Source organism: Octodon degus, unplaced genomic scaffold, assembly GCF_000260255.1.
Source record: "Octodon degus isolate 3935 unplaced genomic scaffold, OctDeg1.0 scaffold00010, whole genome shotgun sequence".
Lineage (NCBI taxonomy): Eukaryota > Metazoa > Chordata > Mammalia > Rodentia > Octodontidae > Octodon > Octodon degus.
In genome coordinates this window covers 16,384,884-16,407,535 of record NW_004524586.1, presented here as the reverse complement: position 1 = coordinate 16,407,535, position 22,652 = coordinate 16,384,884, and the positions used below count along the sequence as shown (strand labels likewise).

At 43.8% G+C, this 22,652-nt stretch overlaps 2 protein-coding genes across 3 annotated transcripts in view; one reads left to right on the top strand and one right to left on the bottom strand.

The window, feature by feature from the left end:
- Dock1 (dedicator of cytokinesis 1) overlaps nt 1-22,652 on the top strand; it is a 542,363-nt gene that overhangs the window by 256,697 nt on the left and 263,014 nt on the right. The gene's annotated exons all lie outside the window — the stretch shown is intronic.
- Nucleotides 1-22,652, bottom strand: part of Fam196a (family with sequence similarity 196 member A) — a 63,999-nt gene that overhangs the window by 38,398 nt on the left and 2,949 nt on the right. Inside the window, exon 2 of the mRNA XM_004625581.2 lies at nt 5,015-6,179. Coding sequence (XP_004625638.1) covers nt 5,015-6,174 — 1,160 coding nt within the window. The 5' untranslated portion in view covers nt 6,175-6,179. The remainder of the gene's footprint in view (nt 1-5,014; nt 6,180-22,652) is intronic.

Here is a 22,652-nt window from a genome sequence, read left to right as displayed (position 1 = left end):
AAAGGAAAAATCAAGTTGGTAAACAATACAGAATCCTGCCCAGGGTGTGTGCTAACTCTCCCTTTTATCCCTATTTCCTTTTGTCTCAAGTGCTGTTTTCATAGAGCCCCTGAATTTGGGAAGATTCCTATGGCTTTTTTTTTTAACCACTGTGTGTTCGGAGCTGAAGAGAGCTGAGCCCAAGCCCCTGACTGAGAAGCCAGCTTTTCCCTGTGAGTAGCCTCTGACCTTGAGGGAGCTGCTGCCCCACCACATCGCCAATCCCGTGATGGGGCAGCAGGGATTGCAGGAGATGGTGAATCATTGGGTTTGCACCTTTCCTACCAACTATGAGACATCTTGGGCTGTTTTGATATTTGCCTTTCTTTTTTTAAGTCTTGGTCTCACACTTGTTCTGATTCAGGATAGCCACAAAGCTCTCAGCATTTCATGGTTGTCTCTCTGTCGCTCAGCCAGGGTCCTGGTGTGGCCTGGATCCTGCTGCCCCCTGACTCACCCCCATCTCCATATTAGCACCCCTGGCACCCCAGCAGCTCCTGGGAGAGACCTAAGCAGTGATAGAACCTGCTTTGTTCTGGCTGAGGTAGATCCTGATCTTGTGCCGGAGGCCCTTTCAGATAGCTTCCAAACTGATCTCATGTCTTTAAACAGCAAAATATTATTAAGCTGTTGTGAGTTGATGACTATATCAACATCCTAAATCCTTGGGGGTGGGAAGTCATAGAAGCCAGCTTGTCTCTTCCCAGGGTGCTGTTGGGGTCTCCATGCCACTGTGGCTGGCAAGTCTGCACAGCAAGCACGGATGACCCGCAGCCCATTGGTCTGCAGCGTCCCTGCCCTGGTAGCACATAGCTGCTATGGGGACTTAGCACTGTCATAAGAATTAATTACATTTTTAAATTGCCCCAGTTGCCCCATTTTTAGCCTTTAATGACTTCAGTACCCACTTACATAGGTAGCCTGCATGACCCCAAATTCCCCGAGACAAGAATAATACGCAGCGCTCCGAAATAAGCACAGTGATTCTTGGCATTCATGCTAGCCGGGTGATCAGATGCTGCCTGCACTACATAAAGTGGGGAAATTTTAGTGAACTGCATGAACGTTTTCCAAAGGACTAAGAGGCATGGATTTAAATACCTTTTGCACTTCTCCCTACCCACGGAATGCATTCTCTTGAAATGCTCTTAAAAGGAAATGCCCTTGTTTGGTACCCACTCTGCGCTGGTTATAAACGGGAGCTTCCCAGATAAAATATTTAAATTTCTCCTCCTATTTGATAGAAGACAAAATTGGAGCTCACCAAGGTTAAGTAACACATCTAAGATGAAAACTTTCTCTGCTGAGACCTTCCGGAAATCTACATAAACAAATAAGATTAATGAGAGAATTTTATATGAACATTAATTTGGAAGCTGCTGGGATGAGTTGTAGTTGGTGACACAGAATTCCTTCTACCAAGTAAGGACTACCAGGGACAGCTTACTTTAAGAAACCTGATAGTGAAAAGATGTGCTTTGTAAAAGATCACACATTGAACATACTGAATGCATGGAAATAGGCCTGAGTGGCTCATGCCCACGGGCCAGGTGCAGAGAGCGCTCACTGGCTTGGCTAACCCTGACTTAACACTGGACACAGGAGCAGCATTGGGACTTTCACAGGCCAGGTCAAAGCCTGGTGTGTGGGGCGTATGGAATTTTGAGAGCAAGATTCATCACATGGGTTCAAACTCCTAAGCTCTTAAGTTGCCAGCCTGCACTAGAATTTTCCTAAGGCAAGTGAAATTCTATACAGTGTCCTTCCATGCTTCCCTGCGGTGCTGGATGGGCAGAGGTGTAGGCTCTCCCCAGCTTCTGAGCATTTTCTATAGCTAGTAAGTTACAGAATTTAGAGGATTTGCCAAGCAAAACTATATGATAGTTTGGTTATTCAGTTCCTTTTCATTTCACAGAATATGTGCTAGCGAGGCGTGGTGGTGCACACCTGTAGTCCCAGCTACTAGAGAGGCTGAGAGAGGAGTTCGAAGTGAACCTGGAGGATCTAGCAAGATCCAGTCTCTCAAGGCAGGGGAGGTAGAATGGGCTCAATCTGTAGCACAGTAACGCAGAAAAGAGGTTATGTACTCATCTATGTAGCGTGTCTTCTGTTTTTTTTCTGTTGAGATACAACTAAAATGTGTATTTACTTCCCTAGATAAAATACATAAAGCTAAGTTATCCTTTTCAGTTTACTTATCCTTCAGGGATTGGTTGGGTACCCAGAGGAGCACAGTGCTAAGTTTTCAAGATTTGGTAGCAGACAGAAATGAGCAGTTGTTGCAGGAGTTACACCAGGGAAATGTCCCTTAGAGCCATTGGTTACAGGTGCCCAGCACAACGCTGGCTGTGGTTCCTTCTCCCACTCCTGAGGACTCTGTGGGACTCAGGTCTGGGAGAGGTGAACTAGGAGCTTGTTTCTGCTCTGCCTTCCTTAGAGCAGCCTTCTGCTTTATCTGAGATTCTGACATGGAAAAGAGGTGAGACATTCAAGTGTTAATTGATGACCTTGGGATTCCAGCAGGAGGAGGAAGTGTTGAGGTGGCCTCAAAGTTCAGAACCACTTAATTCACTGTTACTGGCATCCAGAGAGCTCAAAGAGCAAGGTGGACAGAAAGATTCTAGCCACACATGTGGGAGTTTACCTTCCCTTCTCCTGTGAGCTTGCTTGTGTTGGTATTCACTACACCAGGGATTGATTTCAAGGTTCATGATGAGGCACATGTTTTCTCACCGCCTTGCCTGATGGCTGGTGCTGCTGAGCCCTTCAGGTGTGGTCAGTGTGGCAGAGGAACTGAATTTTCAACTGTGCCTAGCTGTCATTTACTTGAGTTACAATTTCAGTTGCCACAGTAGCAAACATGGAAGCCCTGCCAGTTTCAGGGACGAGGATGGGTAGCATGCTGTGGGCTAGCTTACTGGTGTGTGGGGATGTGATTCCATTACAGTGGGTTCAGACACAGGCCTTTAAATGGTGCTCAGACTTGCATCCTCTTTCTGCAGCATCACCAAACAGCAGGAGCAACACACCACTAGCAGACGCCAACCTGTGTATCCGCCATTGAGTGAGTACACAGAGTATCACTCACGTAATCCTCAGTCCGAGTTCCCATGGTCTCCTCCAACTTACAGGGACACCCCTGAGTCACAGAGAGACACAGCCCTTGCCTCAGTCTTCAGACCCACAGTTCTCACCAAGAGCCACCTTACTAAACTAGAAGCCACTTGGTTGAGCACAGTCTCAGAGAACCCAGAGGACTCCAGAACTTGTTCTCATAGAAGAAATAACTTACATAAGTATTACAGTTTTTCTTTCATAGAGTGTTCATCCATCACTGAGCGTTATTCAGGCATAGACATACTCATGTGAGCTTGTGTGTTAATGTACACATTGGGTTTTATGTCATTTATAGAATTGTATTTCACACCTGTCTACATTGGTATCTATTTTGCTGTCTGGTTTAAATCATTACTAACTATGTCAAAGTCAGTGACAGAGTCACTGTTTGGGATTTTGAATTCTTCTATAGGAATGTGGTCTTCTGATGAAGAAATTGCTAACATGACCCTTCTCCTTAGTGTGTTGCTTTGCAGTAAGTACAGCTTCAGGCATAAATGACTGAAATGGGATGAAATGGAGATGTCAGCCCAAGACTGATAAGGCTTTTGGAAAATTTCATGATGCTAAATTATTTTACGTTTACCTGGTAATTCTTATTGCCTAATAATTACAATATAATTTTACTTTGGAGATTGGAGTTGGGCAGTGGTATTAAGAAACGCTGGTTTTGTAGACAAGCCACCTACACTCAGCTGGAACAGCCAGAAGCCAAGGACAGGACCCGCCTACCAGGCACCTAGACACTAGAGCCAGTGCCATAGCCTCACCTTCTGTGCTGGAATGTACAGGTCATTTTTCCCTGTTGTTTGCAAAAGCAAAAACTGTCTTAATTTCCCTAGAGCAGTCCCCTTGGGGAAAGTTTGCTCTGGTAATGTATTACCAGCTTACCTTCTTCGTGTTGCCCACCAGCTCAACCACCACAGTAATGTGTACAGACCACATCAGGCAACAGGGCATCATCCCTTAGCCTGACCTCAGTACTCAGTCTGGGAGAAATCCAGTTTCAAGAGGGAATGGCAAAGGGAGGATGTGGCAGTTGAGAGGCTGGTGAGCCATGGGTCCTACCTGGAGAAGCCTGGAACCAAAGTGGTGCTGGATGGTCACCCTGACACACTGCCTGCCTCCAGCTAGCGTCACTGGCTGGCCGGCTGGCTGGCTAGGGAGCTCAACAACTTCTCACAGTTTCAACTTCCAAATATGATCAAGTGTGCCAGCTTTTACCAATGCTAGACAGTGTTGATTAGGAGCTTGGTGGTGTTCTCTCTGCAGCCCAACTGGACATACAGGGCACCCCATGTGAATAGCCATCTGTCTTTGCTAGTGAGGGGCACTCCTTTGTATTTCAAGGAAAGAATGAAAAATACTGTTGTATAAAACCTTATGCAGCCCTCAATGTCAATGTCATTCTAATTACTATAAGCTTATAAGTCAGCGTTTGTTCTTCACAATGCCATCTAAATTTTTTTTTCTGTTCCATAATATGATTCCTCAAAGGGAAACAGTATCTTAATTTAAATAGTTTGGGTTGGTGTATGTACTATGTGTTATCAAGATCAAACATTCTTTTACGAGATTAGAAGTATAGGTTCCCCAGTTCATTCACAACGTGGGTATGGTTTAAATACAAGGTCAGACAGCTGCTTATTAAACAGATGTATACCCCGAAGGAGGGTATGCCATGAGGGAAGCCCAGCCTTTCAGCACAACAGTACCCCTTGCAACCTGCTGGCTAGGCGACAGCCTGTCTACACAATCGCTGGCTGTAGTCTCTTTCTACACTTGAACTTTGGGGACTTCTAGATGGACCTTTGGGTGATGAGTTATAGAATCCATAAGACACAGTGCACATACATACCCTTCCCGGTGGGCCTCTCCTTTCTCTAGCTCCTGAATGACCCCCAAGAGCACTTTGATGGTCTCCTGACTTGAACTGATCAAGTTCTCCATCATCTGAAGCTGCGCCTTGAGGTCCACCACTTCCGTGTGAGGCACAATCTGCTGGCATTCTTCCCCTTCAGCCATGGCTGTGGTGCTGGGCTGGATCTGCAGGGGCTGTTCCTTACATTCGGGGGACCGACACTGCCCTGGGGGTGAGCGGGCCAGTACAGAGCTGGGGGTTGCCTGCAGCCCATTGAGATGCGTGGCTCTCCTCTGCTCCTCATCTGCAGGGCAGAGGGACCACTGGCTGACTGCAGCCGAGTTTGACAAGCCAGGATCTGGGGTCCTAGTACTGATAGCAGGTGTATATAAGGTGGCCACCTCTGTTTTAAACACCCTCCCATGGGCCAGTGGAGTAGGCTCTTCTGAGTCCGGGGTGCCTCCTTCGGACTTCGCTCTCCTCTGCAGCCGGTGCACAGCCTCTTCCGAGGGAGGCTGCGAGGAGTTCTGGAGTAGAGCCTCCGGGTGGCTGAGCACATCGGGGTTTTTGCAGGGCTCAGCACAGTTAACCCCCGGGAGCAGGTCCATGGCGTTCACATGCTCATTGGAGTGGAAAACCAAGGCTGTGGTCTTGTATATCCGCCCTGCGCTGCATGGTTGGAGCTCTTCCATGGGTCCTGCCTGGCTCTTCTCCTTCACATCTGTTAGGAACCCATTGTTTTGGCTTTTGAAGGGATCTGCAGCTGGGATGTTTTTGAGATTCCCTTTCTTTCGGTCCAGAGGAAATGTCTGATAACACTTCCTCAGGTCTGGTGAGGTCTGCACACCTGTGCTCTTGGTGACATTGGGAATGGAGCGGCGTGCGGGCACTGTCATGTATTTGCGGTAAGCTGCTCTGCAGGACCCAGGTTTGGCCTCTCGCTTCTCGCCCAGCTGTCCCGCGGAAAGGTGTGTGTCCCTCTGCTCATTCTGGGCCTCACAGATATCCTTAAAGCGCACCTGCAGGGCTTTGTTCCGCTTTTTAATCTGCCGATTGGGATCCAGAGCATATTTCATCTCCAGGGCCAGGCAGGCAGCCGGCTCCACTTCACTGTCGGGCGTCGTGAGTGTGCATTTGCTGGTTTCCTTACTGACCATGGTTCCTGCATTCAGAGACAGCAACAGAGGTGTCAGTGGATCAGAAACATACGAGCAAACACGGACTTCTAGCCAAAATTATGACTGCCGGCTTTCTAATTATTTTTAAGCAGGTGAGGTCGGCCTTTATGTTAAGGAGAATCAGACAGGCGGGGAGTTGCTGGCAGGCACAGCACAAAATGCTTCTCAGATATTAAAGCCTACTTGCATTTCCATGTGGGATACACTCGTTTTTCTTTTGATTGTAATGCATGTTTCCCCACTAGACAAACCTGGTTTACTGTAGTCATCAAGAAGCCCAATGGTGCTGCCTTGTCTGCTTTGCAAATTATATTCTTGCACACACGTCTCCGTTTTGTAGGCAGACCATTTACTAAGTGCGACTTACTTGGTTTGGGTTTTTACTAGTGTTTGCAGATGGCATGATTAACCTATTATTGGAATCAAGATGTGCTGTCTTTAAAGACTTACTGAAGAGTCTACGTCCTGAGCAGACAGTGCGGAGAGCCTGTGAGGAAGCCCCGGAGAAATAGGTTTAGGTTAGCCGACCTGGATCCCATGGGTGCTGCCCACAGTCCTGCACTGAATCTTCCTAAGGTACATCCTGGAGGGTGGGTTTGCTTCTCATGGGTTAACACCAGCCGGAAGAGGAACTTGGGTTTCCCTGCATCTACAAACACAGCAGTAGCAATTCTCTTTTTCGATCTCATGGGGAATGGAATTTGAAAATACTTCTAAAAAAATTAAAAGAAATTATTCATCCTAGATTCAAGTTTTGTGTTTTGATCATAGCCTTGGAAAATGAAAACCATGGTAGTTGTTTCCGTACTTAAATCCTGAAAGAAAATAAAATCATGAGGCTTTATGTTAATCACGCAAATTCATCCTGGGCTGAATTATTAAATGCGGCTAAAAAGATGCAGGTGGCCAATGATTCCTCTTGGGGAATACCAGGGGGGTAAAAACGCCTTCACTTTATTAGGCAGATTCACAGCTGCTTATTGCACATGGAAGAACTTTCCTGGGGCTGAACTTAAAGCAGGATAGCACATTTAATTAAGTACTTTTATTTTATTTATTTAAAAATTCATTATTATTAGAGAGAGACAGAGAGAGAGAGAGAGTGTGTGTGTGTTGTATGTGTGTGTGAACTGGCCTTTGCTTTACCCTTGTCTTTGAGAGCATTAGGGGTAGGTGGGGGGTACTGGACATGTAGCTGCTGTGCAGGGCGCTGCCACGGCCTAGTGTCCAGAGAGGCGACATTACAGACACAAGTGGTGAGAACTCTACTGCCCAGCTCAGGGTTGTGAGACCTTGTGTCCTGTTCTGGGGGCCTGAGAACCGAGCCTGGACTTGTGGAGAGATGCCATAGTGACTCCAACAAGTGGAGAGTGACTGCTGCTCACGGTACCAGAGAATCCATGGGTCAGATGCTCAGGTAGTCTGTAAGGCCCTTCCTTACAAGTATTCCTGCAGGTCAGTAGTATACTTTCATTTCAAGGAGAATATTCGGGATCCAAGGGGTTACACACTTATTCAGTGTTATACAGTAAGCATAGGCAGGAGTAAGACCCTAATTGATCAGACCTAAAATCCATGTTGTTTGTAATCCACGTGGCCAACAGAGTTCCAGCCTTCCTCGTGTCCTCAGTCTTTATTGAAAGCAATTGAATCAGCATTGTAGGTCGGTATAGAATACCGACCTACAATGGTGACTTGGTGAAGGGAAGAGGAGAGAGACCTGTAGCGCCTGTGTTGGAGTCGTTCCCCTCTGCAATCTGGGGCCTCTTATGAACTGACTCCCGGCCTCTGGGCCAGCATGCTCCTGCTGCCTTCAGTTGCCACCACTTGTTATCAAGTGAAAGGCTTTAGTGAAAAGTCAAGTTCTGCATACTGTGCAGTGAATTCACTGGTAATCATGTTGAAGGATAACAGTAATTTCTGTGAGATTGGATTGAATTTAGACCACAGTGTCTCAGTCACTGCACTGCTGATAGTTAGTGAAGGTTCTGTCCTGTGCAGCGCAGGATGTGCTCTAGCAACCTCTTCAGCTCCTGTGCGCAGGACAGAAGTAACATGCCTTCCTCCCCATGACTGCTAGAGAACTCCGGATTTTGCAAGTGAGTCCAGGGGGAAGACTGCATTAGGTACTTCATCCCCCCAGGCCTAAGGTTCCAGTTCTCTCCCATGTGTCCTGAAAGTCAGTGTTCTTAGGGAAAGCAAAGGGAGCCCTTTGCTGATTTCTTGGGTGCTACAGATAGCTGGAGCCTCTATAATTTGAAGGTCCATCAACAGGGCAGTTTTAGAAAAAGTGAAAAGGAAAAGAACAACTGGAGATCTGTCTGTGTCTTGTCTCTATTCTGCAGAAGACCAAATTGTATGTGGTGGGTGGGATAGGGCAAGCCTGCTCGGAGAGATAATAGATATCTTTTAGAGACACTTATCCCTACAGGCTAAAAAGATGCTCACAAAAGAACCTGGTGTGGGGAGCAGAGTATTAGAAACCAGGGGCATAATAAGAAAATTAAATCTTAACCCTCACTCTTATCTGGCATTCATTCTTGAGCAGCCTTTGCTGTCCAGGTATGTCAGAATGTATTGTGCCATCATTTCTGCAGAAGGCCTTCATACTAGGGAAAATTTGAAAGAGAGAGCATTTTTACAAAAAGCAATTTACTAGTAATTTTTCAGCCTTTTCCTTGCCACTACTGAAAAATGTGTGTCTGAATAAGTTTGTCCTATGCTGCTATTCATCATCACGATTTGCCAGGAACTGCACTGAAATAATTTTTTTATATCACTCTGCTGGTTTGGAAAGATATTCTGAGTGCTGGACTCAACCATCACACTCATAAAACAAATCAGAAGAATTAATTGCTAGTGGCAAATAATAATAGTAAAAATATTCTAAAGCTCTTTTTTGCTCTACAAAGTTTCTGAGTTCATAAAAATCATTTCCTTCTTAGTGAAAATGATGGTAGCTCTTAGGACTTTTAATCAGCCTACTTTGTTGAAAGTAGGAGTAATTGAGTTGTCCTGATTTCACGGATAGGGAAGACACCAAGGGACTTCTGCAGCTGATTTATTTTGGCCTCTGATGAGGTTATGACTTTCTTTTGATGGCTGAATAAGATTTTCTTGGACATTAAGATTTAGTAGAGTGGACACATCTCTGTAGGGTGTTCACCTATAGTCTCTTGGGAGGATCAGGCTTATAGTAATTACTATTAAGGAAGTGATTTGTCCTGAAAGCAAATGGTAGATTCTCAGAAGACTGTGTGACAGGCAGAACTTTCTCATGCACTGGCTCAGTCATCATTCCTTTTTGCATCTGTTCAGCAAATAATAAGTACGTATGTTACAGTGTTGGATTACCAGTCTGCACGTACGTGCTATAATTCTGTGTCCTAGCTGGATGCCAGCATTCCCATGTACTTCACTTGTATTTTCTTACCTGACCATTATAAAACCCCCACAGTTGAAAGGTTATTGTTAGGCCCACACTGAAGAGAGATATTGAGGACCAAGATTTTCTTTTGTAACTTGCTTGGTGTCATAGGGCTAGCTGGCTACACACATCCGGAGTGTATATGATGTCCATGTAGCAAAATGCGCCACCTGAAATGCCCCATGCTTGGCTTTAGTAAGCCTCTCGTTGCTGATATTCATCCAAGTTGTTTCCTTGGCCTGTTCCCATGATATTGCTGGGCTTGGGTCATGCAAGGGCTTCCACTGGGGCTCTGAACACGCCTGGACTTGTAGCACGGACAAAGAAGGCCGCCTGCTTGGAGTAAGCACGAAACTCAAGTGGCATCTGTGGCTGTAGTTTACCCTGCCTGGGTTGGGCCTGGAACCAGGGGTCCTGGTCCTTGTTCATCTCTCGGTTTTAAGGCAGCAGGAGTTGGTGAAGTTTATTTTTCCTACACAAATTGTGGTCTGGAATTCACTGGGCTATTCAGCCTTGGGGCGAAAGTGGCTAGTCATGATTGTGCCTGTCTGGCTCAGGGAGAACTAGATGTCCAGGAGCTGTTTGGAATATAAATATCTCAATTACTCTCATATTAAATTTCATAATCAAATGTGAGTTGTAAATATATAAGCCCTGTATGTTTAGTGATGTAGAGTTATTTCTGTATGCTGCTTTAAATTAATAGCTTATATAAAAATGTTCATCCCAACTTCAGTGAAAAATAGAAAGAACCAAATGCCTAACAATAGCTAAACATTAAGTAAATTATGGTGTGCATTCACTTGGTACAGCCATTAAAATGATAATTGTAAAGATTATTTAGGATCATAGAAAAACTCTTAGGAAATAATGTTAAGTGAAAGAAAGCAGTCTACAGATTTTACTGGAAAAATGATGAACAAATGTGATCCTTCCTTGGGATTAAGATTGTGCATCCAGGGTCATGTTTGTCCACGTTTCCCAGTTTGGAGGGTGGGGTATAGTAAGTGCTATCTTATTTCACCAAGTAAAAATGCACAGGGCAAAAGTAGTCTGCATTGTTAAGCAGACCTGTGCAAAGCCTGTGAGGACTTTATTTCCAGTGAGATAAATCCAGAATGATTAGATTTGTGCACAGTCACCAGAAATCACCTTTCGTTGTTTTGAGGAAGCTGTGAATAAACAAAATAATTTTGTGATATTGTACGAGTGAGAGAGAGAGAGAGAGAGAGAGAGAGAGAGAGAGAGAGGGGAATATCCTTTAATTTATGTTTTTACATATGTGCTTATGTATGTATACATCTACAAACTGAGTGTATTTAACAGAAGATATGTTAATATTCAGGAAATTTACAGGTAGGAAGGAAGCTGTCATTGTTCTTAATTAGGATCAAAATAGACTTGGCCTGCATTTATAGGCTGCTGTTTATGGGATTTCATCATTTGACAAGAGAGTCTGTTCCTTGAATTCCATCCATTCGAAAAATGCCTACAGGAATTCCCAGGGTCCCATTCGAGGCTTATGATAGCCATGTTATGGTGCAGTCCACTGCCAGGTGGGACCGGAAGGCGGTAGGCTTCTTCAAACCGTCCAGCCCCTCAGTGGGTGCAGCTCAGAAGCTAGGCAGGCAACCTAATGGGCATGGAAAGGGGCTGCATGAAGTTACTGGTTTTTCCTTCCCACTGCTGAGACACCTTGGAGTCAGAGATGCTGGCGAGAAGTCAAGATTAATTGGGTCAGCACTTTATTCCATATGCCGAGGGAATGCCTGAACATCAGGCTACTCTGGGTGGGGATGGGGAGGTAGAGAGAATGATTACATCTACAGCTTCCCACTGAGAACAGGAATAGACAAACCCTCCATCATCCAGTGGAGTTGTTTGTGTTATGAAATAGTTAATGTGGAGACCTGTTTTATAGCCAGTCTTTCCTTGCGCAAAGCTAACTGCTAGCGATTCTGGACTGCATCTTAAATCCATTATCCAGCTTAATTTCCTTTCATACACAGAAGTGATATTTTTCCAGTCACTTGTCTCGTCTTCAGAGGTCACTGATGAAGAAGAAGCCTAAAAGCGGCTCCTGAAGTTCAGGTCCTTCTTGCAGATGGACCTGACGTAGAGGGATGAGATGTCAGCTCCAGGTGCAGAGCCGAGGCCAGCCAGAGCCACAGAGAGCTCCTGCCACACGTCCTCAGTGCGCGGAATGTGGCAGCAGGGCCTTGCCACTAAGAACTGGTGCCTGTCCGCCTGGAAGTCAGGAATACTGACACTCCTGCAGCTTAAAGGCAGGTTTTGAGGCAGAAAAAAAGCCACCTTAAGTTCTGCTTGAGTTCATTCTAGTCTTTGATTTTAGAACATATATTTAACCAACAAAAAGCCTAGGGTCAATGATGGCATCCATATAATGCTAACCATTGCCACAGAGGTGCATGCTGGCCTCTTTCTAAGAGGGGGAGCAAAGGGAACAAACCCTCTGCCTTACACAGGGGTATAAGTAGAGGCTTTAGAAGAACCAGAAATGGTGCCACTTAATGGGCAGTTCTTCTCTCTTCATTTATATTTCACTGTTTACTTAGTTTTTTTTATTATTTAATTTTTTATTTTAGGGAGTTCAGGGTCTTAACTAGATCAGACTTGTAGTGATCCTCCTATTTACAGCCTCCCAAGTGCTGGGATTACAAGTGCTGTCATCACGCCCAGTCTCAAGTGCTGTTTCAGCGTGACCCAGGGGTCAGGCCATGGGCATGGCTGTTCACTTAGTGTTGGAAGGATGCTAACCGTTGCTCATCCAGTGCCCAAATGAAATCTAAGTTAGTAGAAATGAATTGGCAACATTTCATGATATTGGCAAAAATCAACTGGAAAACATGCCTTCGCTAAATGAGACACGCACGTACAACATCCACTTTATTTGCCATAGTTACCTTTGCTAATAATGACCAAAAAGAATTTTGTAAATTTGGTTTCAATACCTCCTCCAAATCATCTACAGAGTTACTTAAAGGAACAGAATTCCCCATTAATTTTTCTACCATCAGCCTGACAGAAAGAAAGTGAGCTATAGAGGCAGGTCTCAGCGTAGCTCATAAGTGTACATAGTGAGTGTCCCGCTCGTTCCAAGTAATGATGGTAATCAGCAGGTCCTTGAGGCTGGCCAGAGGTCTGAGTTGGTTGGAGCTGGTAGGACACAGGAGAGTTGGCCCCTATATACTTTTGGGTACTTTGATTATCATGCGCTTTGCCTTGTGTTGATTGTGCTCAAACCATGTCATCGTCATCGTCATTAATTTTTATTTACTTAGTGGCATGCTTTAAAACTAAAATTAGAACTGCTTTTTTCTCCAAAATGACTTAGGTAAAAAAGAATATCCTTTTCTCTTCTTCTCAGTTTAATCTTAGGACACCATATTGGAATACCAGGGCAGGATTTCTGCTTGAAGGTAATTATTTGGTACAAAATTATTCATAGTTGCTTCGTTGAAATGATTAGGAGTAGAAGATATAATCTGTCTTTCAGGCAAGGCCATGTGAGTGCCATTTATTACCATCAAAAGGATCACCCCTGTGTTTTCTTGGGTTTGGCCAAGGCTTTGTATAGTTCCAGGTTCACTGCAGAGACAGCTAAGCCAAGAAGAAAGGGCGCCACGAACATTCTTATAATCAGCTTGTGTTTAAAAGCTGATAGGTAAATGTAGAGGAAAATACTCACCCCAGGTGCCCTTGTGTGCAACCCTAACAAGACTGCAATGAATTAAGTGTTTGTGGTCTTCTCAGCTTTGATCTGTTTTATCGGCCCTGGTCAAATGTGGAAAGACTGTCAGTTTGAATTCTCCAGCTTTTCTTTTGATTCATAAACTGTAAATTATGCAGGAGTGCTTTAATTTGGGATGGAACTAAAGGACATGAATTAAGACCCAGAATATGAAATACAGAACCCCCTTTTTTCTTTTTCCATTCGAGCTCATGGGCAAAGAGGGAATCTTGGGAATATTTGATTACCCTGAAGCAAGATGCTTTCAATCTAGACAAAATTTAGGGTAGGCAGAGGGAGTGTACAGAGACAGTCGCTTGGCATCTGGAAAGTGAGGGAACGACTGGTAGCTATTAAGTGTAGCTATATTCTTCATAATCCAAAAGGTCATTGTTGATGATGATGATGATGAGGAGGAGGAGGACGAGAGAGTATGTGTCTATATGTTATACTTTAGATTTTGACACCCTAACAGCTGTCATAACTAATTCCTTAAAACAAATCTTACTTCTCATCAGTCTTGGTATTGTTTCTGTTCTGCCAGGCCAGTCGGTTATTATTTCTTTGGCCAGTAGCTCCTATGAATCTGTGTTCTCTTTGCACAACAGTTAGCTACTCTCAAGAAACACAAAGCTACATACTTCTTTCACAAGGTTCCAGTCTCATCCTGAAAGGTTTGCCTCATTTTGCATGAGCAACTTAGCAATGGCTCCTGCAGCATGGAGGACTCCACTGTCTTGGCTGGGAGCTGATTGAAAGACAGCGTGATGGCCAGAGGGGCCAGGGAGTGGCCCTCGCTCAATCAGAAGCACCACTGCTGTGTTCGCCTCAGCCGAGCGTGGAGCAAAAATGGGAAAGGCAGCACTGGAGTGACTTGCAGCAGGGTCAAGAGAGCCATTCCCAAGGGGGAGGAGCAGTGCAGTGTCTTTCATCATATTCTGAAGATGCTCCAATGGGAACTGCCAGTAGTTTGCTTGATTTATTTCCTGGTTTAATCCCTCCTAACCAGTCATTGCCACGCCCCATTGATTCTGGCTTTTTTCCTTTCTTGTTCTTCTCCTTATTTGTTCCTTTCTGTCTGCACTATTCCCACTCTCTTCTCCATCTTTTTGCCCTTCTTACCTTTACTTTCTGTCCCATATTTTGCCTTTTTTTTTTTTTTTCCCTTTTTTCTTTTGTGTGGAACTGGGGATTGAACTCAGGCCCTTGCTCTTGCTAGGGAAGTGCTTACTCTACTGAGCCATCTCCCCGGCCTCTGCTTTGCCTGTCTATAGCTCTGAATGCACACAGGCTTTTCTCTGCAGATACTTACATGAGCCCAGCTTAGTAGTACTTCCAAAAAGCACCTTTTAAAAATTTCTTTTAAGAATTTTGTTTATTAATTTGATACAGGTCTCATTATGCAGTTCAGACCCAGTGATCCTCCTTTCTCAGCCTCCCAAGCTCTGGGATTATAGGCCTTGTCACCAAGCCCGATTATGGGGCCAGCAGTACATGCCTAGAACCAGCAGGGCATGCGGTACTGGGGATCGAACTCATATCCTTGTACTTGCCAGACTGCTGAGCTATCTCCCTAGCCCATGTCTTTCATATAGTACCTTATCATCTAGATTTCTCATCACTACTCAGAACTCCTCCTTCTGATGAGATTATTGTCTAGAAGAACTGTGGGCCACTCTATTGTGTATCTCTAGTTCTGCTGGGTCACTTCCCAGGACTACCCAGCTCAGTACTCTCTCTAGTTTCTCTGTGGTGGCCCGGATTTAGTCTTGCCACCTCTGACTTTTCTGGTTCTTATCTACCAGCTTCATGTGCTTAGTGAGTAGCACCTGTTTGTCTAGGGTGATGTAGGCCCTATTCTGGGTGCTGACACAATGTGTAATCCCCTGCAGAGAGACACACTTCCTGCATGACTCCAGGTTATGAGCTCAGGACGACAGTGGAATGATAAGAAAAGAGGAGTGGAGAGTGCTCCCTGGAGAGGAAGAGCAACTTCTCCTTGATGCTCATGGGACCCGGCCTCGAGGACACTTGGCCTAGTGTGTGTCAGCCCTCTCCTGAGCACAAACACAAGTGTTGTGCAGAGCGTGTCCCTCCCACCATTCCCTCTCTCTCATGCCCAGTCATCCTTAAGTAGCGGATTTAAGAATGTGATTTTTTTTCATTGCAGAGTCCGTACAGTTGAAACCTTGCCCGCGGTATGTCAGGAAAGCCTAGGATGGATGTACAGTATTTGTGGTTTGCAAAGATTCTTTGTATTTTACCTGGATGCTCACACATTAGAGGGAGCACAGTTGAACCATGAAACTTGGATAAGAAGAAGAAAGGAAGAAGTATCGAGTTCTACTTTTTCCCCCAGCACTAGGGACTGAACCCAGTTCCTTTTCAGTAAGTTCGATCTCCAGTCTTTTTAATTTTTTGATTGAGACAGTGTCTTGCTGGGTCACCTAGGCTAGACTTAAACTTGGATCCTCCTGCCTCAGCCCTCCAGGATTACTTGTACCACCTTGTCTGGCTCATTAAGTTTTGAGTAAACCATATCCAGAGATTTTCTAGCTTCTGAATCTTTCGGTGAAATAAACTGAATTTGCTCGTTATAAATATTTGTTCCTGTGTTGATGGAAGAGAATGTAGTAATCAAAGTAAGCAAGCAGCCCCCCCAAATGGCCTTTTTAGAAAAAATTTTACATTTAATTGTGAAGCACCTCAGGCACTTTAGTACTTATTTGTGGTAGGAAATACTTGCTCTGAGCATGGCCTCTTTCCTAGTCGCGACATTTTAACCAAATATAGAGGAAAAAATCACTAAGATTGAAGGGATAAAAGCACTGTAATGTCTGCACCGTCCTACTGGGTCTGGTTACTTGAGAAAGACACAGAAGTTTGAAGTAACTATCATTTTCTATAGCAATGTATACACTGCATTGTGAACAATGAATATAAAATTATATTCAGTAAGTAAAATCAATATTTAGAAACACTCCCTTACTGTTGTGTACTAAGATTAATATGGAGAAAACGGTAAAATATTAGAGGCTGTGGAAATAAAGGGAGAGAACGGAAGGGGACACTGGCCCGAAGAAATGGCACAGGTGGACAGCCTGACAGACACACGCACAGACTGGACAGGGTGATGCTTAGGAAGGACAGTGCAGGCCAAGAGCGGTACCACCTCCCTCCTTTCTGCGCACAGGAGGAAGCCTCGGTGAGAGCTGATGGCCTGGTGTTGCCACTGTCAACTGTTAGGCTGTCCTTTATGGGAGATGCAGCAACACTTTATCTTCCTGTCCAGGATGAAGCTTGTCACTTCATCCTGGGGAACAGAATGGAGCAAGGCTAGGGCAGGCATCTGAGGCTGTTGGGCGTCCAGCACACAGTGAGCCCAAATGTAAATTTAGGGAAGAGTCGGAGTTTACACTCCCATTCGCTTCTCTTTCGCTCTCCCCAGCAGTTCTGTTTTTTCCCAAGGATCATGGAAAAGGGAAAGAGCACAGACTAACCCCATAGTTTTCCACTAGACTGTGGCATCCTAGTGAGGGAGCAGGACTGGTAATATGTGAAATGATTCTCTGCAGACTTCAAAATCTTAAAAAAGATTTTTTTTTTTCCCCTAAAAGGAAACCATAACTCTTTCCCAAACCTCAAATGACCCTTCTATGCTTTGGTTTTTGTAAAGCTTTGCAGGAGGATGTATGCGTTGAATTTTAGGAACCTTACATATTTTGCTTGTTTTCTTGTGTGTTTAAAGAAAGCGGTGCCAAGAGGGTGGATCTTCTCCCACAGGAAGGAGAACAACATGCATTTTCATAAGGGCTCTCTTCCTAGTCTGCCTCTCTGGAATGAGACACTTGTAGGCCAGGAAACGAATCCATTAAAAAGAAGAAAGAAAGATACTATATCACTTCCCCACTCCAGCTCAAGTAAATCAGAACTTCTGGCGATGGGGCCTGGGTAGCAGTATTTTTTTTTTTTTTTTTTTTAACTCCTCAGATAATTTTAAGAGTACATCCCTGAAAAGAATCACTGGGCTGCATGTTTTATTTTTTCTTCTGCACACCCTTGTTCTCATTTATTTCTTGCCTTATTCCTAAAGTTCAAGTCAGCATGTGGGAGAAATAAAAGTCTCCCAGAAGTGTTTATCAATGAAGGGCTAACGTATTGAGTGGACCAGGGAGCAGGGAGTGCTGGCCCCTGGCATGTTTTCTAGAAGGTAAAATGCAGGCAGGTGACGGCTCCATCGCCAGTGCTGATAGAACTCACAGCAGGCCTGGCAGCATGTGTCTTCCATGGCCCTGCTCTGCCGGTCTCGGACGTCAGCAGTCAGAGCACATTCATAACGCACAGGGGGAGGACTAGTGACCAGTACTGGTTATGCTTTAAGCTTGAGGTCTTTCACAGTGTAAATTAATTATTGAATGACAGTTTGCAAATAAATGTATGGGGCAGATCCATAGCAGGAATAGTGCATATTCTTATACTTAGAATTTGTCCTTTCTTTTCTTGGTTAGTGGTTCTGCTGGGGGATGCAAAATATCTAAAATTTGGTCCCTTTCTGGGAATGCCATTAGGGGGGACAGTTCTTTAACCACGGGTCTTGAGGCCGAGACTTGTTGCTTAGTATACTGTTACTTTTTTCAGTGAATCATTTACTTTTGGGTTTTATAAACTCAGGAGGTAGAGGTTCAAGGTCACCTGTTTAGCATTTCACTTTCTAGGACATTTCTTTGACCTGGTTATTGCTGGCTGCAGTCTTAGGAACTGTAGCTGAGGGTCCACCTCGTGGATTTTGAGTTCTGGCCCTTTCAGAATGCTGAGGACCTGACGGCGCCTAGGAGAATACAACATGATACTAAGAGGTAACAGTTAGATGGTATTCATTGCAGGTTAGGTACCATTCTGCACTTCCTACATTATTAGACATTATATTCTCCAAATATTCTCTGAAAAGACAAATTACCCATTGTCATAAAACCAGGGAAACTGAGGCATGGCTACTCAAGTCATGTGCCTGTGGTCACAGAACAAGTGACTGGCACACTGGGAGTGCAGGCAAGCACAGCCTAGGCTTTCTGGTGCCCCTTTCTGAGCTGCAGTCTCAGCCCATGGAACTCTCAGTACTTGGCCCTGATGAGGAAGGAATGTTGACAAAGGCAACAGATAGGCATTGCGCTACACATGTAGCCAATGCTGGGTATGCTACTAGAGAAAAACTAGCTGGAGAAAGCCAACAGAAGTTTTCAACTTTGAAAGGCACATTGAAAAGCCGTGAAGGCAAACCTTGCAGAGCTTTCGATGGTAACAAATGGCCAGCCGCTGCATGCACGCCATAGGTTCAACATCAGTGTCTAAGACTTTGCCTTTAAAGTTGGGCCCACTAGTGCTCACTATGGTTAACTCTTTCAGTACAGAGTTAGAATTGATGCTTGAATGTGGAATTTAAATCATCGCTAAGAATGAGTGGTTGTCACCAGGCATTCTCTGCCACCCAGCATTTGAGCCTCACCTTTTTAAGGGATAATCACCAAATAAGAACAGGAACTATTTTCATGAGTCTAAAGTTCCTTCCTGAAGTCTAACCCTGAGTATTTTTTTTTGCCACATTAGCAAATATAATGGACACAATAAATAAAATATAGTTAGAGAAGGGTTAATATTATACATGGAGATAGACATAAATAGCAAGAATAAGCCAAATCAAATGGGGGCAAGCTATTTCATTGAAGCCATTGAGCCAACAAGTACTATTAAAACCAACACACAGAATAAATAATTGAGAAAAGTTGTTCCCATTGGGCTCTTAAATGGCCCGAGAAATGAAATGAAAAATATGACGTGAAAGTGAGAAATTGATTTGTTTTCAGCATTTCTTTAATTTCAAACTCTACATTTACATGGGTGGCACACTAAGAACTCTTTTTTTTTGACACTGGATGATGATTGAAATTGTACATACAAGTGATGGTTTAAATGATGTTTGAAATTCTACATTCAAGTGATAGGGATCTCAAATTCATGATCATCTGGGCACTAATTATTTGTGTAATGTGATCTCAAAAAGAAAAAAAAATAAAGCAGGAATCTGTGTGCACCGCTCTAGTATTGATTTTCTTTTTTTTTTTTTTAAGTGATTAGCTGATCTGGCACAGAAATCATTTAGGTTGGTGTCACAATGTCAAATTGAGATGGGAGGTCAAGGCTGTCTTCTCATAAACTTACAGCAAGAATGTCTGTAATCTCCAAATCTCAGCATTGCAGCCCTGCGCTGTTTTCTCATCTTCCTTGTTTGCTTCATTTACTGTAACAGTACATCACTAAATTCATAGTCATTCTTTTTTAAAAACTCAGCTTCTGCACAGTGAATTTTACCAGAGCAAATTGTAGCGGTTGAGTTTGATGATAGAACCCCTAGCTCTTTAGTACGTTTTCTTCCTTCTCACCACCACACTTGTGGTGCCATGGGTTGAACCCAAGGAGTGCTGAGCTACCTGCTGAGCTCTTCTTCTTCTTCTTCTTCTTTTTCTGAGAAAGGGTTTCATTCCATTGCCTAGACTAGCCTCTAACTTGGGATGCTTCTTACCTCAGCCTCCCCAGGTAGCTGGAATTACAGGGGTAAAAAAAACAAAACAAAGAAACTTGAAATGGAGACATATATTTCCTAATCAGGATTTCGTGACGCTCTAGCAAAGTCACAGACTGAGTTTACTGTTAATAGCCTCATTAAATATTTATAAAGCACCTGTTACTCGATAGTACTATGCCTTGACTTTTAAGAATTTAACTGTGTTGTGAATGTTTTGGTCCATTTTTTTTTTTTTTTTCTTCCTATTTCAAAGCATTTTCCCCCAGAAGCTCTAGGAAATAAGTAATGGCGAAAAACATATTTTAAAAATATTTTCAGTTGAAAACTCAACTTTTAATTAACCATCATGTTCCTCTCTATCCCCACCCCCCCGCTGCTCCCAGATTTGTTTCCATTAAACTAACCCACTCACTTGCTGACCTTGGGCAGCGTCTTTAATCTCTTCCTCCCCAGTTGCCGTGTTCCAAGGATTTTCCAGCTGGGATGTTTATCTCATAACTGTGCCCTTCTTTCTACCCCCTCATGCCATCAGCTACCTCCAGCACTAAGTTACTTCTCTTCTGTGGCACCTTCTCAACTGTCCTCTAATTCCTTTTACCTGGTTTACTTCTAGGTAGTAAGATAGTCTTCTGGTCATACATGTTCTTATTCAAACATTCAATAGACAGGCCTCTCTGGTTCTGCTGGTTTCTCCTCAAACTGACCTCAAACTATCTTCACTCTGATAGCAGCCCCAAAACCCTTGCCAGGGGTCACACCTCACTCAGGTCCTGTGCCTGAGCCTGGTAACTCTTGACTTAAGCCCTAGGATACCCACATGTTGGGCCCAGGGCCCCCATCTCCGTCTTTATCCTGCAATCTAGGTATGACATCATTTCTTGAAACCTCATGTCCTGAATGTTCAGCCTGTTAGCCTTCAAGTGCCTGCCACCTCCTGTCCTCCTCCTGGACTGAGTTTCCTGAGTATCTCTCACTCAATCTCACAAGACCGTGCTCATCGCCTTGGCCATGGCTGCCACTGATCAGTACATCATATCCGTGAATGACAAATCTTTTCCAAACCAAGTCATTTGTGTATCAGTCTACCTTCTGTATGCCTGCCCCATTTAAGGAGCCTAGATTTTATAATTCTATATTTCCAAGGATGCTAAAATCACTTATTGCAAAAAGATTTAGTGAAGCAAAATGCAGACAACATGAGAAATGTAGATCCTGAGAACATATGAAGAGATTTTTTTTTTTTTTAAAGGGCAACTGACCAGTACATGATACTTTCCTAGAAACGACTGTGTAGAAACCCACATTGCATAACCAATGGAATGATCTAGAATTATGAAGACTATTCATATCCTGAAGGGGCCCCTCCACAGAGTCACCGAGAAGAGGTCCCCATGCCAGGAGCCTGCCCTGTGTCCTTTTGCCTCTGGAGCACTTGCCTAGAGAGAAAGTGACTTTTACTTGTAAAGCCTTACTTGTACTCTTTTCAGCATTCCAGATAGTCTCCTCATGTCTCATACATAGTGTAGTTTGCTGCATTCCATTTTATGCCCAAGGCTAGATTATTAAGAATTGAATTGGGATTTTCCATAGTAACTGCAATATAAACTGCAACCAACATTTGGACATGCTTTCATGATATTTTTAAAGTCTCTTTACTACAGTATTGGCTGAAATAGTGTCCCTTATATGACTGTATACGGGGTAAAGATGAATGTCTCTGGCGTTTTCTTGCTCAGACTTCCTAATATCAGGATGAAATGATAAAGAAACATGTCTCTAGGTGGACAACACTCGAACTAGCACTATGTACTATATAAAAGCAATCTTCACAAGTAATGACTTTGGAAAGAGTTATTTCCAAAACCATGTGAAATAATAATGTTAACGAAAAGGTTTATGGAGTAAGTCAGCCCCATAATTCCTTCTTGTCCCTAATAGCTGCTTTTCTATATTATCTTGTCCCATTTAGGGCTGGGAACACATAGAGAAAGCTAGAGTGCTATTGGGTAGGTGTTTTGTTTTTATTTAGATCGTGATTTGTAGTTTTATAGTGTTGTTATACACTTCAAAGTCCTTCCGCTCATAGTTTGCATCAAGTCTGAAGTAGGGGTGACTCACATTCCCACTGCATAGCCTGGTGACTTAAAGCAGAGGGGTTTCTGAAAGAAGCTGTTAGGACCAAGAGATGTCTCTGCAGTTACCGGGCACCTTAATCTGGGAGGCAAGATTCTCAGTTGCCTGGAGATTCCTTAGTACTGTTGGAATCAGAGTGTGTATATTTTCAGACATCATGCGAAGGCTAAACCTGCATTTCACTCTGGCTTGCTGGTTAGTCCCGGTCTTGAATAAAAACTTGTTTTTGTAAATTGAGCCTGGGTCCCTGCAACTGGTTCCAGATCTTTATTCTGTCCTTAATATGCAAGATGAATACATTTTACAGATAAACTGATTGAAATCATGAAGTTTTCCTACATCTGCATCAAGCTTAGCTCAAGTGTGGGGAAGGCATTTAGAATGTTGGTATGGGAACTTCATGGGGAATGCACGTGCTGTCATGTAGTATCAATCATATTAAATTCTTGTTTTAAAATATTGAAGGCACTCCATAATGTTATGAAATATTAAAATCAAATATGTGAGGAGACTAAAAAGGATCTGCTTCATAAATTATATCAGCTAATTTTGGGCTGGGGAATGTA